Raw genomic sequence first — 18,135 nt, forward strand, 5'->3', positions numbered from 1 at the left:
TGAGAATTATAAGATGACATATGTAAAGCAATCAGCTGGCATGTAATAAGCACTTGATAAATGTTTCTTCTTTTATAGTTATTACCACTTGAGAAAAGCTCATTCTTCATTTTATAAATCCTCAAGTTGTTTTAGGAGAATGAGAAGGATCTCCTACTGAAAGATATCTCACTGATGGACTGAACTCTAATAGGGTAAAGCCAACTCCTCCAGGTTATTTTACAGAACATTCAAGAAGCCGAGACTAGAAGCTAGCCTTATCCTTACCTGCTGGGTTTATAGGAAAAGCAGATCTTAGAAAGTACTAAGTCCAGATCAGCTTAGGGACTTGCAGAGACTCCCTAATGCCTAAGAAATCTGTTTCCTTTTCTTCTTAGGCACTCAACTAGACTATATTTCCCGGCTTCTCCTACAGTTATATGTGGCCATTGGAGTTCCAACCATAAACTGGGAGGAAGTCATGTAACCAATTCTAGGCCTGGCTTATAAATATTTCCCATGTTCGAGTTTCCATTCTTCCTCCATCGACTATCTGAATGGAGAGGTACCAAGCTATGTGTTGAATATAGTGGAGCCTGAAAAGAGCCTGGTTCTCCAAATCACTGCTTGGAGAAGAGCCACCTAACCAGGAAGCCCATGTTGAATTGTGAGATAGGTGAGAAATAAACATTAATAGGTTAATATTTGGGGGTTCATCTGTTACATCATCTAGAGACAGCTTAGGAGGGACTTTACTTGCCCATGGGTGGAGGAAGGATGTGCAGTATGGCAAGATGGAGAGAATTCCAAGAATCCTCTTCATGGAGTCCAGGAACTTCTAGTAAGAGAACAGCTGGAGGGTTGACTTCATGGTCCTTGGGTAGCCCCTTTGTCCACTTTGGCTTCACTGGATGAAAACACTAAAAAGGACTCAAACCTCTTCAGTTTTCTGTGCCTCTGCAGCGCCTGCAATAAAGTCTAATAAAAGCAGAAAGTGTGAGTAGGAAGCATCTGAAGTGGGAAATGCCATTAGGCTGGCCCATAAAGATGAGTGCTATGAGCAATAAAATGAGCTCAGAAGGAAAACATGATGAATGTTTTCTCGGCCTTAAGCAGCAAGGTCCCCTTTCACCATCCCACGTGGCACTGCATGCCTGGCTGGAGAAAGCAAGGAGCTCTGTGCAGAGCTTGACTCAGGGAGTGTGGCAGCTGAGCCTATCCCTAGGGGCCCTGGCCAAGGGTGAGCAGGGAGGTGGGAGTGTTGGGAGGATGTAGCTTGACTCCACCATCACCTCCCAACACTGGCTGGTCCTTTCCAGAGTGAAGGTTCCCACTGAGACACTGGAAGGAATCCTGAATTGCCCGAGTTACAGAGCTAAGACATCTCACATTGAAAAAGGAAATCCAGAGTCATGGTACCAGGAACAGCAGGGAGAACATCTGATTTAAGAGGTTTGAGATTTGACTTGAGTGTGAGCATACTCTTCCTCAACCCCATCGCCATAACTCACTGTCCTATATAGAGAATACTTGTCTTTACTGTGCTGCTTCCAACCCTTACACTGAGACACCCTTCTTCCTCCTCAGTTTATGCAGCTTCCATGAGTTCTTCAAAGGAGAATTCAAGCTCAACCTTCTTCATGAGCACTTCTCTCTTTATTATAGTGCCTATAAATCTCATTTTGGAGGAAAAACATGGTTGTGGAAAGGCCTGGGTTGAAGCCCTGTCTTGGTTACTTACAAGCTCTCTAATTTTATGCACATTACTAACCTCTGTGAGTTTCAGTTTTCCTATCTATAAAATAGGGATTGAAATACAAATCCTATAGGGTAGTTGCAAGGATTATAGGATAACCTTGCATAATGTGTAACATGTAATAAACACTCAATAAAAATTTGTTTCCTTCTAAAATTCTGCAGTATATATGGTCTTTACCACCAATTTAATACTTTTATTGTTCACGGTCTCATATGCATATATCTTGACTCCTCGACTAGGCTGAGATCTTCTTGAGGGTAGAAATTTTCTATATCTCCATATTACATAAAATAGTTCTGAGAAAATTGTAGAATACCAAGCCATATTTAGTATTTTTCTTATTAGTTATTGTTCATTATTAATCTGATTGCTAATAATTACTTGGCTGTTGGTCATTAGTTTTAACCTTTTAACAGAGTTGGATAGAAGGGATGGCTCTCATCCTCTTCCAAGGAAGTCATGAAAATAGGACTTTGTTGGGGCCGTGTACAGGGTAGATTCAGATTTGAGGAATCCCTAAAAGCCCTCAGTCCCAGAAAGCCAGCAGCAAGGCTTCAGCAAGTAAGTATCCATGGTACAAAGCCCTGAGAAGGACAAAAGTACCTGGCCTTAGCAGATGCAACACTAGCAGAGGGCATCTTCCAGTGAGGATATTGCTGCCCTCAGCATAAGTTGGAGTGAGCAAATTCTAAGACAATACCTGCATTTGTACTAGCTCAAATGTCACCTCCTTAGAGCAGCCATCTTAGAAAACCCTATCTAAATGAGCCTTCATCCTCAGTCCCCAATCACTGTCTATTATTCTATTATTTTTAATTTCCTCAAAATTATTTTTGCCATCTGAAATTACATTATTCATTTATTTGCTAGTGTATTCCATATGAGTCTCTCAGCAGACCATGAGCTCTTCGAAGGAATGTGTCTAATTGTTCATTTCTGTGTCCTCATGCCAAGGGCAGTGCTTCACACACAGTAGGCATTAAATAAATATTTATTGAATTGAACCAGATGAATGAATGAGGCTGGTCACACGCATGGCCCTCTCTGGAAATCGGATCTCCAATTGACAATCATAAGCAGAAAAGCTTTGTGAAAACTTATCTTTGTGGCTGAGCTTCCTTAGAAGGACAACTGTCCTTTAGCTTATTGAGTTGATACAGCAAATTGATACAACAGAGCTTCTCTGAAATCCTCAGAGTACTAAGCAATGAATTAAGCATGTTTGGCATCAGCCCAACAACTCTGCCCTTCCATCTCAGCCCTCAACACTCTCATTAATGATAAAGTATTTCAGAGAAGAGGATATTTGTGTAGAGGCTGCAAGAAGTTTCTGAAGGTCTCCAGTTTTATTAAATTACTAGGTTTGAAATGAGATACTATCCAGATTTTTCCTCCAAACCTTATTTATTTTATTGACTTTTAAAATGTTGTTTCATTCTTAAGCTGTCATTCTTTACTTCTATAAAAATTCCAAGCATCCTTCAAAGCTCAGGCAAGTTCTATCTCCCCAATGAAAACAATCCCAAACCTCACCTTCTTACACTGAGCATCTTCTCTGAAGTTTCAGAGCCCTTTATATCATTTGCCTCACATGTGCATGACTGTCTCAGAAGTGAACCCTTTCAAGAAAGAAACTATGACATGTATTTTTTAAACTCTCAATTATGTGTAATGGATGCTGGTAAGTTAGTATCTAAATTTACATTTAACTGTCACAGAATACTATATGAAGAAAAATAAATCTTTTTAAATTTGGGTCCCATTAATTTGGAGTCAATAATAATTCAGCCATGCAGCCATTTGCACTATCCTTGAAAGATGGGTTTGGTCAACAAGTTCAACAATACGAAAGATTGTGTATTGAGATTCTATAATAAGTAAGAACTTTCCTAGGCATTGAGGATGCGAATGTCACCCATACATATCCCTGGCACACTGACATGTATTCTTTTTTTTTTTTTTTTGAGGAAGATTAGCCCTAACATCTACTGCCATTCCTCCTCTTTTTGCTGGGGAAGATTGGCCCTGAGCTAACATCTGTGCCCATCTTCCTCTATTTCACATGTGGGATGCCTGCCACAGCATGGCTTGATAAGCAGTGCTTAGGTCCATGCCCGGGATCTGAACCCCAGGCCACCGAAGCAGAGCAAGTGGACTTAACCACTACACCACCAGCCTGGCCCCACGGACATGTATTCTTAATAAAGAAATTTAGCTTTGGGCCACAACTGACATGTTCATTTGAGATGTTTTTCAGCTATCCTTCAAAGAACCCATAACTGTAAACTGCCCTAAACCAGTTCTAGCCCGACCACAGGAGCAGGGCCTGTGCAGAAGGACCTAGAGTCACCCTAGAGTCACCCTTGCCTCGTGAGCATCTTAAGGTCCCTACAGTGGGGTGTGTGTTGGGGGATGTACCTTGTTAGGTACATTTGGTGCCATGCACAAAGGAGTCTGGAAGACTGAACATGCACCAAGTGTTCCTGGAAGTCTCCATCCCTTTCCCCGGAGCCCTGAGGATGCCACTACCCCCTCTCCCTTTAAAAGTTCCCCTTTTCCCAGTCTTTGGGGAGAAGGTGTCTTTAGAGCACGAGCTCTCCATTCTCCATTTCTTGATCAATGAATAAAATTTCTGCTCTGCTGTTCTGAACCCAGTCTCGTTCTATTGGCACAAGCGACTCTGGGCTAAAGGACCCACCTGCAGGTCACCGGTCCCTTAGGGCTCAGTAACACAAAGAGGAACAAGACAGCCTTTCCTCAAGAAACATGAGCAAAGGTGGAGCATCTTTCTAACAGCCCTTTGCGTGTAATCAATGTGCCAATTACAGTGAATTTTCACCATTTCATTAAAGAGAATTGGGTAGAACATATTCTTGACAACTCTTTATCCAGTTCATGTTAAAGTAAATATTATTACTTTCTCAGTTACAGATAGAAACATATGCTATAATTCAGATGTAACTGATTTGGATTGTTCTAATTAACCCAAATTACAGAAATTTTCTGTACTTGGTAGTCAAATGATTATTGAAATTATTCTTCCTGTTAAATGAAAATATGGATATTTCTATGTCAAGTTTGCTACTACTAATATCATAATTATCTATTACCTAAAACCTCAAACACTGTTAGACCAGTGAACAATATTTTGTATGTGGCTAAATCAGAAAGAAATAACCATAAGCTTCACATGTAGTTATTTTCAATCTACCATTATGAAGCCAAGGGTTGAATGCAAGATTTCCAAATAGGAGTCTTTTTAAAGGCTTGAGCCATGCCACACCCAAAGAGCCCACAATTCATGGAGGTACTCATCAGCTATTGTCCCAGCTATTTTGGCAATGGTTTGATGGTTAATGGAACTAACTGGCATGCCACTATTTGAAGTTATTCATAAAACCAAAGCAATAATTAATTAAGGTTTTGTCTCCCCCATACCACACTCCATTTCCAGTAAGTTTGGTGATCAGCAACCTGAGCCCCCCAAATCCAGCCCTGCTGAAATGGGTCAGTGGGCTCCCAGTGTGCCGGTCCACTGGGAAACAGTCCGGGGTAGGGGTAAGAGCAGGAGATTTCAAGTCTTAGCCCTGCTGCTTTCCAGCCACCTTCAAGTACAGGTGGGTCACAACCTTTCTAATACTAGTCTCCCCTTTACAAAACAATGCTTCCTGCCCTGTCCACCTCTCATGATTATCATGAGGCTCAAATGAGAGAATACATGAAAGTGTTTATAAATAGAATAGCCCTGGAAACTTTATTAGACTCTTAGAAGTCACCGTTTGGTGCATGACAACTGAAAATTACTCCTCCCATGCTGTGGTGGTGCATTCCAGATGGAAGGTATATTATTTACAATTAAACATACCAAGTAAGTCCAGCCTCAGAGGCACTCCAGCCTCAACCCTTTAGGATTTATCTTCCTTCCTGATTGTCCAAGGGCCTCATGGGACTGCTGGGACTCCAGCAGAACAACATAGTGCTAAGTGCACAGACCCTAAGGTCAAATTGCCAGCTCAGTCACTTGCTACCTGAGGGCCTTTGTCAAGTACTTAACCTTTTAAAGTGCGTTTCTAGATCTATGAATTGATGGTAAAAATAATATCTATCTCACTGAATTATGGAAGGACCAGATGAGATGTTCACATAAAATACATGGTCTAGTGTCTGGCAAACGTCAACAGGAGGATTGCTATTAGACTCACACAGGTTTCTGCAGCCGATACGAAAGTGAACATCCACTAGAGTCAGATCTGGTTGCAAGTCCTAGTTTCCTCTCTGATGGGCTGTATGATCCTGGACAATTCACTTAATCTCTGGAGCTCAGTTACTAATCATAAAATGAGGATGGTAATATTTTCTGCATGGGTTTTATATAAAGATGTGAAGTAGTGTAGATGAGAGTGCTATGCTCATTGTAAAGCATAATGCATATGCGTAGGCTGCTATTTACTTTTTCCATTTGAACAAACACGCAGAAAACAATTGCAAAGATTTTATTTAGCGGCTTTCTGTGCTTGGCACTTAGAAACAGAGTTCCGTGCATAAGGGCAAATTTTTATACACCTTTTCTTCATACATATTTTACATAGCCTTTTTATTGCCCCCTTTTTTAATATTCATAATATTGGATTCCCCACTAGGCACATAAATACATTTATCTACAACACCTCAAAACCAAAAATCTTAATAATATCTGTATTATTTTACTTGGTATTATTTGCATTTCCACACCACTTAAAAAGTTTAGCTTGCACCAAACTTCACTTGTTTTCTTATCGTTAAAGGATTTCAAGGGGAAGATGAAGGAAAAAACCCAAAACTTCAAAATGCAATGAACTATTTGATAAAAATGGAGATCTAAGGGCAGGTGGAAGGCTGTAGAAGGCCCATCTGCAATTCCCTGGGACATGATGGGATTTCCCTGCCACAGGGGCTAGGGGACAGGCAATCCAAATGGGTGTCTGGATCTGGCATGTGGAAGGCCAGGCCTCTATTTGTCACCTCTGCTCTTGCTATCTTCTGTTGGGATTATAAAACTCTTCCTTTCTCACACTCCTTCTATTTCCCTTCCCCTGCCAGGCTGCATGCGTAGGAATTGGCACTTCCTATGTGGTGCACCCCTCTTCTGGATCACAATGGTCAGAGCTGTGGGATCAAGATCCATTCCACGCTCCAGTCACTCTAACCAGTGCCGTGACCATGTGCAGTGTCCCAGAGAGGTTTACTCCTCAATAACGCCATGATTCTTTCTATAACCTGTAGGGGGAAGGAGGAGAAACAAACCAAAAACAAATTTCCGTGGTGAATTAAAACTCTCATCATTGCTCACACTTCCTCTCTCAGTCTTGCTCTCCATCTCTCTCTTGCTCTCTATTCTTTCTGCTTCTCTCTTGTTCAGCTGCTCTTTCTCTTTTCACAGGCACCACTGGGAACATCAATGATAGCACACTGAGTGAAGAGAGCCAAAGTTCAAAAGCGATCTTTTTCAGGAAGCCAAGTCCTGTTGTAGTGCTGATGTCTTTCCACCTTCATTGATGGGAAAGGGTTTCAGGATACACAGTTCATTCCAGAAACAGGGTAAGCTGCAGGGGATGAAGGTTGGCAGCCACTGCTGGCCCAGTCCGTCTAGTGTTGTACATAGACAAATTCTTGGTGAAAGCACCCATTCTGGGCCTCCCTCCACAGAGTTCACCCAGTTCCAAGTCAGTGTGCATGTATGTTTGTGTATGTATGAGTTTGTGTATGAATATATATGTGTGTGTATCATGCATGCACATGTGTATGTATAGGTAGGTCTGTATTTGTGTGTGGGCAAATTTCATGGCCGCTACACACTAGCATCTCCCTTAACTTTATTATAAAATGGTTATTCAGTTTCTTCAAAGTCCACTCTGGAGTAGACAATGCTTTGTAAAACTAAGGTTTGGGAAGGCAGGAGAATGGCCACTGAGTCAGAGACGATCCCACCGCAAGTATCCTTCAGTGTCTTAAATGTCTCTTGTTGATCTTGGGTATGTGCTTTCCTCCTCCAGAAAAGAAAATAAAAATAATACACAGTTCCTGTTTTTCAAAGGTGTTGGGCTCCCAAAAGGAGGATCTGCCCATGGAGATTCTGGGGCCTTGGCTGCTGTCCACTCCGTGGCATCTGGACTGGCCATTAAACCATGTGTACTGACATCTGAGAGGAGGAGCCTGGGACGGCCCCATACTGCCGGCCATCACAAGTGTTAGTCGCCTGCTGATTATTGGGTGAAGGGCTAATCATGTGCATGCTGTGCTCCATCCCCGTAGGCAGGTACTGCCTCTCTCCAAAGGCCCCATTGGAAGGAGAAGAACAGAGTAAAGTGCTTTGAGAGGTGCTCAGTTTTTCTGGGCTTGCAGCTAGCCTAGGGGAAGTGGGGAAATTGTATCCATACAGATTGTAAGGGTTGTGGAGAGAGAAGGCATTGTAGGAGCTCTGTTGCATGTGGCTGCCCCCGAACATGTGTGGTGATGAGGAGCTGGAGGCTGCATTGCCTGCCTGCATGACATACTGAAACTGGGAGGTGGGGAAGGACCCCAGCTGGCCACCGTAGGCTTCCATCTTGCTATTGCTAGGCAATGAGGGAGGAGTTGGGATTCCTGAGATCAGGGATGGAGTCCTCTGAGGCATGAAGGTTTCAGAGGGCTGAGTGGCTGAAGTAGCGCCACTCTGGAGCCTGTTGTAGCCACTGTCACTCAGCCCTGGGTAGCTCTGCAAGGCAGCCATGTTGCTTCGGGCACAGGGTGGATAATCAGAGAGGTTTAGATTACACAGCTGGCTCTCTCGACAGCCCACGTTGAAAGTGTTGGGGGCCAGATGAAATGTTGGAGGAGAACAGGATGGAGATAAAAGATGAGAAGAAGCTGAAGGGGATGGTGTCCCAGTGCTGGAGGTGGTTGGGGAAGTGCCTGTGCTGCCCCCTGAAAAATAAAACATGAACACCATTGAGACAGAAGCCTTTTAAGATGAGTCCATCTAGGCCAGATGCAAGCCATGCAGGAGGTACCCTGGAACGTCCAAGATGGGCTGATGTTTACAGAACCATTGCTTTCTCTTAACTCAGCAGACTTACACTAAGTGATTCTATCTGTGCACATGCACAGAGGCACACACACACACACACACACATATACACTCCAAAGGAGAGGACAGAGAGGGTGGCAAAAAAGAACACTAAACTCTTTTGTTTCTCTCTGTAAAAGCCTTAATAAGTCTTTTTAAAAATAAATAAATAAACCTTCTAATATTCACTTTCTCGCCCTCAAATTCACTTTCTAGTAAGACCTCTGGTAATCAGCATTAAAATCCACTTGTGGGGCTGGCCCGGTGGCGCAATGGTTAAGTGTGCACGTTCCACTGTGGTGACCTGGATTTGCCAGTTCGGATCCTGGGTGCAGACATGGCACCGCTTGGCAAGCCATGCTGTGGTAGGCATCCGACATATAAAGTAGAGGAAGATGGGCACGGATGTTGGCTCAGGGCCAGTCTTCCTCAGCAAAAAGTGGAGGATTGGCAGCAGATGTTAGCTCAGGGCTAATCTTCCTCAAAAAAAAAAAAAATCCACTTGCTCAATTTTTCTTCTCAGTGGAAATACATTAAAGATGTATTTTAACCTGGACTGTTGCTTACTTCGCCATATTTAGTCTTCCAGCCAAAAATGTAGGATAAGAATCTCAGGGCCTTAATCTCAGAGGAAACGGGGTACTGGGGCAGGGTGCCAAGTCAAAGCTGAGGTCTGAGAGGGCTGAGCAGTGGGAACTGGGGTGTGGGACTGAAGTTCTTTTATATGAAAGACATTATAAGCATAATTATAAGAGCTAGTTTAACATAAAACAATGCTAACCCAAACCTAAATCATTGTGATCCAGAGAGAGGTTCTGCTAATCTCCATTTATGAGAACCTGACCAGTCTCAGGCTGGAACAAAGCCTGTAAAGTCGTCTGGATTTTGGATATTTATGAGGACAAGAGGCCAAACAGGTCATAAAGTCAGGAAATCTGCATTCTACTCACAACTCTGCCTCACTAACCCCCCATCTGACCTTGAGCACATCACTTACCCTCTCTGGGTTTCAGTTTCCTTATCTGGAAGATGAGAAATTGAGTTAAATCAGTGGTTCTCAAGCTAGGAGAAGCTGTGAGCTAAAAACTGTTAAAGTTCCAGGATCCCACGTCAGACCAGCTAAATGAGAATTTCTGAGCCTGGTACCTCCGTATCCATACTGTTTCCAAAGCTCCCCAAACGATTCTCAACACAGCCAGGGTTGAGAACCAAGGATACAGCCTAAATTCCTTATTTGAAAGTACCCAGCACAGTGATTCTTAAACTTGAGTGTGCATGAGAATCAGCCGGAGGGCTCATTAACACAGTGTGCTGACTCCACTCCCAGTTTCTGATTCTATAAGGTCTGGGACAGGGCCTGGGAATTTGCATTTCCAATAAGTTCTCAGGTGACACTGATACAGCTGGTCCAGGGCCCACACTTTGGGTTAGAGGACCTGCAGGTCCCTTTCATCTCCTAAAGTCCCTGAAGCTGGATTTGAAACAGTTGCTCTTATGACATATGGATATTGCAAGTGGATTGGTGGTTGATGCACCAACAGATGAAGGGCCAGTTCAACCCAACCTACTGCAAATGTATTCTCCGTTTAAGAAGGCCAAAAATGACCTTTCCCAGCCTCCCCTTTGCCAGGGCGTGGAAGCAGCAGTGCAGCATCCGCTTCCTGTGTACACCACTGGAAGGTAAAGACAGTGGTGAGTGCTGGGGCTGCTGAAACTTTCATTTGAATTCCAGAATGAATGGCTACTTTGTTGTCTTCCATAGGGAATCTCCCGTGACAGGATGGAATTCTTCCTTCAGGGCAAGGTGGGACTTTCCCAGAATTGTAAGATATGATCCCCCAAGAGGTATGGTACCCTTTAGGTCATCCACAACTCATGTAGGGACTCTTAGAACCATGAGATGCTATAAAAGGAGAAAGGACTTTCAAGTGGAAAGGAGCAGCGATAAGGTTTTTACCAGTGAGGAAAATGTCAAGAAAGCCAGCAAGATTCCAGAGATACTGGGATACAAAGAAACCAACCACAGTGTGCCAGGGATGAAGGTCCAGCTGTGAGAGTTGAGAGGCAGATGCCTCAAAGAGGAACCCAAAGTTAATTTTTAGCAGGAAAAAAACCCCTCAGCCTGCATCCACAGATACGATATTGGCTGCTAAGTAGAAAAGTTTCCTCTGCTAAGAGTTTTTTCAGAGTTAAATTTTACAAAGCCCAACTAATATCATCTCTTCCTCATTCAAAAAGATTTCATCAGTGAACTTCCAAAGCTGAATTGGATTTAGTTATAAATAGCTGCAGATTTTAGAGTCATTTCAGGAAATTCCCCTTCCTTGTTTTTTGATCATGCCTTAAACTCCTTTAAGAGAGGTAAAAGATTTTTACTCCACAAATTGAGATAAGGCTAATATTGTAAATACCGCTGGGAGAAGTAAGCCAGTAGCTTACCATGGTAGGAAGAGCACCAAGCCCAATTCTAGATCCATTGGCCTCAGCTCAGCACATGACCACAGGCAAGGCAGGCTGCCTATTAATTCTCATCATCTGTGAAGTGAGGGGCTCAAACTGATGGGCTTCAGTTTCTGTCCTTCTCAGAATTATATCTGTGTCTGAGGATTAAATTTATACTAAAATGTGAATGGCCCATAACAAGTACTTTCCTTGAAAATGGAAATGGAAATTTCCTTGGAAAATTATTCCAAGAATCACTTTAATATAACGAAGGGGTTTTGGAAGGGGAAGCCTAAGAAGGATGAGGAAGAACATCTCATGCTCCTTGTTTTTGTATCTCTGAATGGTCTAGCCTGCAGGGCCTTACAGGAAGCTCAGAAATTATTTTCTGCAAATGTGTGGTTCCTCTTTGAGGCATCCTCCACATTTTCCTCCTCTTCCACCCTAAATGCCACGAACTTCAGTGAAATAAGTGCTGTGACACAAATGGAGAAACTTGACTCCAGCTGTAAAGAGATCTGTGTTTTACAGGATCTGTATCTGGTCTCCTCTTTTGGAAAGTCAGTCCTTGCTCTCCCAGATCTGGTGTTTATGTTGTCTCCAAGGACACCCCTCGTTTAGCACACTGAAGTGTCCTGTTATAAGTACACTCCTTCAGGCACCAGCCCTAGCCCTGCAGCAGGAAGTGCAAGATGGAGCAGATGATGTTTTACAACACTAAATGGTTTTCTCGGATGGCCCAAGATGGAACGAATGGTACTGATTTAAGGCCTCAATTGGTTTCACTGCAAAAAAATAAGAAGGGAACTATTAACAAGTTACAGGGATTTCTGCTGAGCAGATGAGAGGCACATGTTAAAAAGTTTGTAGTCAGCTTGCTTCGGCTTTTAAATGACACTCACTGGCAGTGAGACTTGGTGGCCTGCTGAGTTTCAGGGGTGGGAGCCCTCTATGAACTAGCGTTTGAAGGGAGAAAGCAAGCCTGTCTAAGAGAAGGTCACATTGCTTCCACTCACTTTGAAGAAATGCTCTTAATGCAGTTAAAGTACTCAATACAGATCATAGCTATTTTTCAAAATCCACATAGAGAAGACCATGGTATTCATTTTGCAGAAAAGCAAATCGAGGTACTGAGAAGTCCTTACTCTCTTATGATCTAACAGCTTGTCAGCTGTTAAACAAGATTGAGATGGCCAGCCAAGTGCTAAATAAGCATAAGGAGGCAGTCCGCCCTCCCTGTGCATTTCAACACTTGGCTGACCAGAGGCCTCTCATCGCAGAAGAGCTAAGGCAGCGTGGGAGGCCAGGCCACACTGATACGGAGGGGTCAGAGCTTCTCTCAAAAAAAAGCATGCCTCCCTCCCTTTCCTGCAGAGCATTCTTCCCTTCACCCTCATCCCTCTGTATCCACAAAGTCCAGAATGCTCTGAGAGTCTCGATTTAAACTTTATTTAATGGATGAGCAGAGACTATAGAGTCAAACAAACCCGGTTCCAGTCCCAGATGTCTTACTGATTCTGAGACCTTAGCAAGTTAGCCTCTCCATATAAATGGAATTTTTAATATCTACCTTGTAAGGATGTTTTGAAAAGTAGATAAAATACTATATATTACAAAGTACACACAGGCATTAAATATTTGTTCTCTTCCTTTTCTATGCATGAAGGAGTGAAGGAAGGAGAAAGGAGTCTTGGGAATTTGGATTCTAATGGGGATGGCTCTCGGGTGTTGGCCTCTGTCCGTGGAGCTGAGCATTTCTGGCCTCTCCACACATGGGTGAGCATTCATATCACAGCTAGATGCCCAGACATAACAGCTAGAGGAGTCTCCATGGCTGTGAAATGGAGCACTGGGCACATGGCAGCTATGGGCCACCAGGCCCACATTCCCAAAGACTAAACCACCTCTCTTTCCTCTCTGAATTGTCTTTCCCTCTCCCCTCACTCTCTGCCTGGGATGGAAACAAGACACCCCATGTCTCCATCTCTTCAGAATGGAACACAAGTAGGTAGACCACTATCCTCAGAGGTCTTGACTCATTTCTGAGAGGTGACTAAAATACAATGCCCTAAGTAACTGAAAACTGTCTGGCGTTCCAGGACCAATGCCCATCCACCCCAGCTCCCTGCATCCTATGTTACCCATGGGCCAAAGTAAGGAGGTGCTCATTAAAATTCATATTCAACATTAAGATGCTCCAATATTCAATGCTAACAGCCAAAATAAGCAAAAAGAATACATGTTTAGCAGTGATTCCATACAGGGACAATAATCTAGGGTACAGTTTTGTAACAAGAAGACAAGTTAAATGTGACCATGAAAATCCAGAATACCAAACCTGCTGACTTTTGCATCTTTAAATTGATCACTTCTCAATTGTAAGATAGAGGCTTTCACATACAGTTTCCTTTTGGGTTTATTTTGTTGTGCCGTTTTTGCCCCAAAATTGAAAAACAGTAAAACAAAACCGCATCTGGGCTAATAAAGAATACATTTCCATGTAATTACTTGGTTCCACGAGCCAGACTCTTCTCTCATATAACTTGATGGCATCTGTCCCTGAAGAGTGCTGATTCACTGTGTGTCCTTGAGTAGCCTTCTTTGAGGCTTTCAAACAGGTAAGAGGTAAAATGTCAGCACCCTAAGGACTGATTTCAGGGAATAAACCCAGAGGCCATAAAGTTAAATGATCACAGCCCTGTTCATCTCAACTAAGGAATTACCCTTAGTTGAAATGAGCATCCTTCTCAAAATGCAAATGTGAAACAGTATAGTGCTAATGGGAATTGTATGGTTTCAATCTTAGAAAGATTCCTAGTGCATCCTTCTCCATGAAGTTTAAAGATATGCATAGATCCAAACCTCTTCCCTTTAAAATAGCTTTTAATATATTCACCCAATTCTCATTTTTCACATTACTCCTCTGTGTTCTGAGATTCGCTGCTTCTTAGATGGCTCTGTTTTATACCCACCATATTCCCTAGGTGGACTGCCCCATTTTTTCACTTTCCATTAACTTGTTTGTTTTCTCTGCTACTTGTTTTACTGCCTCCCTTGCTGCAGTGTACATCTGTTATTATTGTCATTTAGAACTAATCTGCCTCTCTTCTGGCAACAGTACCCAGTTTTCCCACTCAGAAATACCCCCTCTCCCACTCTTACCCCTTCACCCCTATCCAGGGATGGCATGTGACTCATGCCTGGACAATTGAGACATCATATTTCCCACCCCTCCGCCACAGTACTTGCTCCAGAGGTGACCTAATTAGAGTCATTGAGACTCAGTGAGATTTTGCTAGAAACCTTAGGAGAGAGGCACATGACCATTTCCATCAGATTTAAACCTAAAAAGGTATGGGTCCAGTGCTGCTGGCAGCTACATTACCACCCTGGGGAGCCTGAGAATGAAGTCAGGTAGGAGATGATGACAGCTTGGTGTGGGGTGTTGGCAAGGGAGATTAGAGATGTGAACGGATTCAAGAACTTGGTAACGGTTTGTTACGGTGGGTGGGGAAGGAGGCAAACATCCAGGATGACACGGGGTCGGTGGTGTCCTTCCCCCAGGAGAGGGCGCCAAGTCTGTGAAGCAAATGATGGACTTGGTATTAAATAGGTTGAGCATAAGGGACTCTGGGGACAAAATAGAATATGTAATCAAAAACTGTTTTAGTGGATTGAATTGAGATGTTTTCCAATCCCTGTCATGAGCTCTTCATGAGCATTATTCCTTATCTCAATGCTAACTGAAATCTGCATAAATTAGCTATCTTGGAAGCATTACAATGATCACACAGTAGTTCAAAGACTGCCGTCCATGGAACTGTTCTTTACCAATCTTTTACTCGTATGAATTTGCTCAGTATCTGATCCCTCTCACTGACCAAACTCTAATTAATACAAACCAAACTGATAGAAATCCCAACACCAACAGAGACCCTCGTAATCCTAATTTTTAACTGCCTGACAAACATTAAAAGTCTCAGTGGTGTTGAAATCTGTCTAGCAATGTCTGCTACCAGTTGAGAAGGGAGGGCTTCTGTAAATGGCAGGTCTCCTCATTTCCACAGAAGGAGACGTATTGCCAGCTTTGGTGTCACTTGTCCAGGATGGTTCCTTTTAACGCAACAGTTGTCAGATCTCTTGGAGATGCTGTTCACAAAAGCTCTCTCAGTTTTAGCCATCCGAATAGCTCCACTGTGTATATCATCAGAACAACATCATCAGAACAGCAGGACTGAACTTGGCTATAACTGACCTAGGCTCTTATTTATTTCTTCTTCTGTGTCTGTGTCGCCTCAGTCAACTTCCCCAAGCATAACTTACTTGGTTAGTTCATTTTGTCTCTGCCATTTGCAGTATTCAGGGAGATGCCATTCCTGAAATATAATTCCTATCTCCAGACTCTCCAAAGTATCAACTCTCTTGCTCATTCTAAATGAAGATGTCTGAAGATAAGATAATATGCTTGAAGAAATGTGGGCCTATTTAGAGTTAATGCTCAAGTTGTTGACAAGAAACCATCAATTGGAGAAATAAACTAAATTTTTTGTGGAAAATTAAAGCTCTAGTAAACAAGAATGCAGAAAGATAATGTGGTCTTGGTGGAAAGGAAACTGCCCTGTCAAGTAGAAGATCCACTTTGGAATTCTCAACTCAGTTCTGCCACCACTTAACTGCAGATATGTTACTAGACTGCTCTATGCCTCAGTTTCTTTTCATGTAAAAGGAAGAGGATAATGAATCCTGTGCATTCTTCTCCATAAGAGAAAACAACCATATAGAACACCTGTTCAATACGTTTTTTAAAACAGAAAGATTTGTGTTTTTGCAAAACTGTGGCTAATTCACCTATGTACTTTCCCTGAAATTTTATCAACAGATGTGTCTTAATGAAAGAGAAATAAAAATGACAACAAGGACAGGATGAAAAAGGCATCCTTAACCTCCTCCAAGCAGAATGGTTGATCCAGCCTCCAGAAGCAGCAGCACAAAACTATCCTAGGGCTGTGTATTTGACATGGCAGATCTTCATGTGTTTGAAGCAATGAGGTACTATGGACAGCTGGTGAGTCAGTCGTTATTTGGACCTTAAGTTTGGTGCCAACACTGCCAATACTCTCTTCACCGAAAGGGAATTACTATAAAATCAGTCTGCCACTGAAGTTTCCACCAGAAGTTCACCATTCTCTACTTCTCCTAAGATACAAGATAGTTCAACACAAATGGCTATGTCTCTTGTCTAAATTTTATGAATGATTCTGTCCAGAGTTACTGGAACTCTTAGTTCTTAGGGGAAGAGGGAATGGGTGTTGTTACTTTTACGTCCTTTGTTAACATCAAGAAACCAAGCTACATATTTTTTAATAATGAGAATCTGGATCAAGTTCAGTGCATATTTCAAAAAAAAAATGTATTCCAATTAAACTATTTAATAGAGTCTTGGCTTTTCTTCTAGTCCCATCCCACTACCATATGTATTCAATAATTTCAAGCTCATTCCCTCCCCCACCAAGAAAAAAGGAAGTCACTGAATAAGCGTGACATTGTGCTTTGAAAGTTTAGTTTCTCTTAAACCATTGTTTTCCAAGTGTCAACAATGTCTCCATATCAATAAATTTTCAAGAGAAGCACCATGAAACCTGCTATGCTGCACACCTAAGCAACTCACTCAGGTTCCTCGTGCCTGCACCTGCCCAGTGGTCCCACATGCTGGTGAAATGCAGGTTGCCTTCCTCAGTCATCACTCCACATCCATATCCATACACATATTAGGTGGTTGTGCTCCCAGATATAATCTGACTGTGACATTGCCTGCCTGAGCCACAGTGCCACCATGTGACCTCATTCACTGCTCATTAGGCCCTGCGGTAGATCTTGAGGACACAGCAGTGAACACAATATCACCACCAATGCCTGCTCTGAGGACTGGCAATATCCCTGCCAACCTTCTCATACCAACCTCCATGATACAAGTTTCTGCTTAGCTAGAACTTGGAAAGTCAACAAATAAAGCAAGGGCAGATAAGTAAGAAGCCATCTCAGAAATAAACAGAATCAAGTAAGCGTCTTTGCATGACATATTTTCATTATAAAGCATGTTTATATAAATGGCCTCACAAAAAGATTATCCCTCTTTGGTAGGTGAGGAAATGGACTCGGAGCGGAAGTAACTTGCCCAAGAGAGTTACTGGCAATCAAAGATAAAGGCCCAGATTTCTCAACTCCCATAAAATCTCTGGCTCTTAGGGACCACAAGGGACTCAAAGCACTAGTAAAACCCTGAATATGTATTGACCCCACTTCTATCACAGCATTATGAGGAGCAAGTCACTTCATATAAAGGGCTTCCATGTCTACTCCACTTATTAAAAAGAGATGGAAATTCTGGATGACCTGCCTCAGCAGATCCCTATAAAGATGAATGGTCTCACCATGTTTTGAATAATTAATCATCAGAAAGGCAGTATGTCTTAAATCTGATGCATCTTCCTCTTAGGTATCCATATACAGGGACATAAGGGGATGAAGATGATAATGACGATGATGGCAATGATAGCTAGTACCGTACTGAGTGCCTACTATGTTTTTAAATGTGTTATCTCATTTAATCCTCACAAGAATTCTATTATATTCTCCAATTTTGCAGATCAGAAAACCAAGTGTCAGAAAGGACAAAGGACTTTACCAAAGTCGCAAAGCCAGCAAGGAACAGTGTGAGAGCCTAAACCAAGTTGTCTGACTCCAGAGCCTATGTTTTTAATCACTATCTTCATCTTAAAACTTCAGAGAGTAAGTAATTTAAGTTACAAAACCCAATTTAGTGTTCAAACTGCTAGACATTCCCTGAGAAAGGAATGTAATAGAATGCATT

The 18,135-nt window shown here is 42.4% G+C and overlaps 1 protein-coding gene across 5 annotated transcripts in view; it reads right to left on the bottom strand.

The window, feature by feature from the left end:
* Positions 1–6,216: 6,216 nt before the first annotated feature.
* The window catches only part of TBX15 (T-box transcription factor 15), a 104,576-nt gene continuing 92,657 nt past the window's right edge, over positions 6,217–18,135 (bottom strand). For 4 of the 5 annotated variants that reach the window (XM_014847608.3, XM_014847613.3, XM_044749342.2 and 1 more), the window contains exon 8: positions 6,217–8,680. In XM_014847608.3, the coding sequence (XP_014703094.1) occupies positions 7,896–8,680 (785 nt within the window). In that variant the 3' untranslated portion in view covers positions 6,217–7,895. Of the gene's footprint in view, positions 8,681–9,819; positions 9,845–18,135 lie in introns of all 5 variants that reach the window. The other variant, XM_044749343.2, reaches the window with a different exon arrangement.

The sequence above is a fragment of the Equus asinus genome, chromosome 16 (assembly GCF_041296235.1).
Source record: "Equus asinus isolate D_3611 breed Donkey chromosome 16, EquAss-T2T_v2, whole genome shotgun sequence".
Classification (NCBI taxonomy): Eukaryota; Metazoa; Chordata; class Mammalia; order Perissodactyla; family Equidae; genus Equus; species Equus asinus.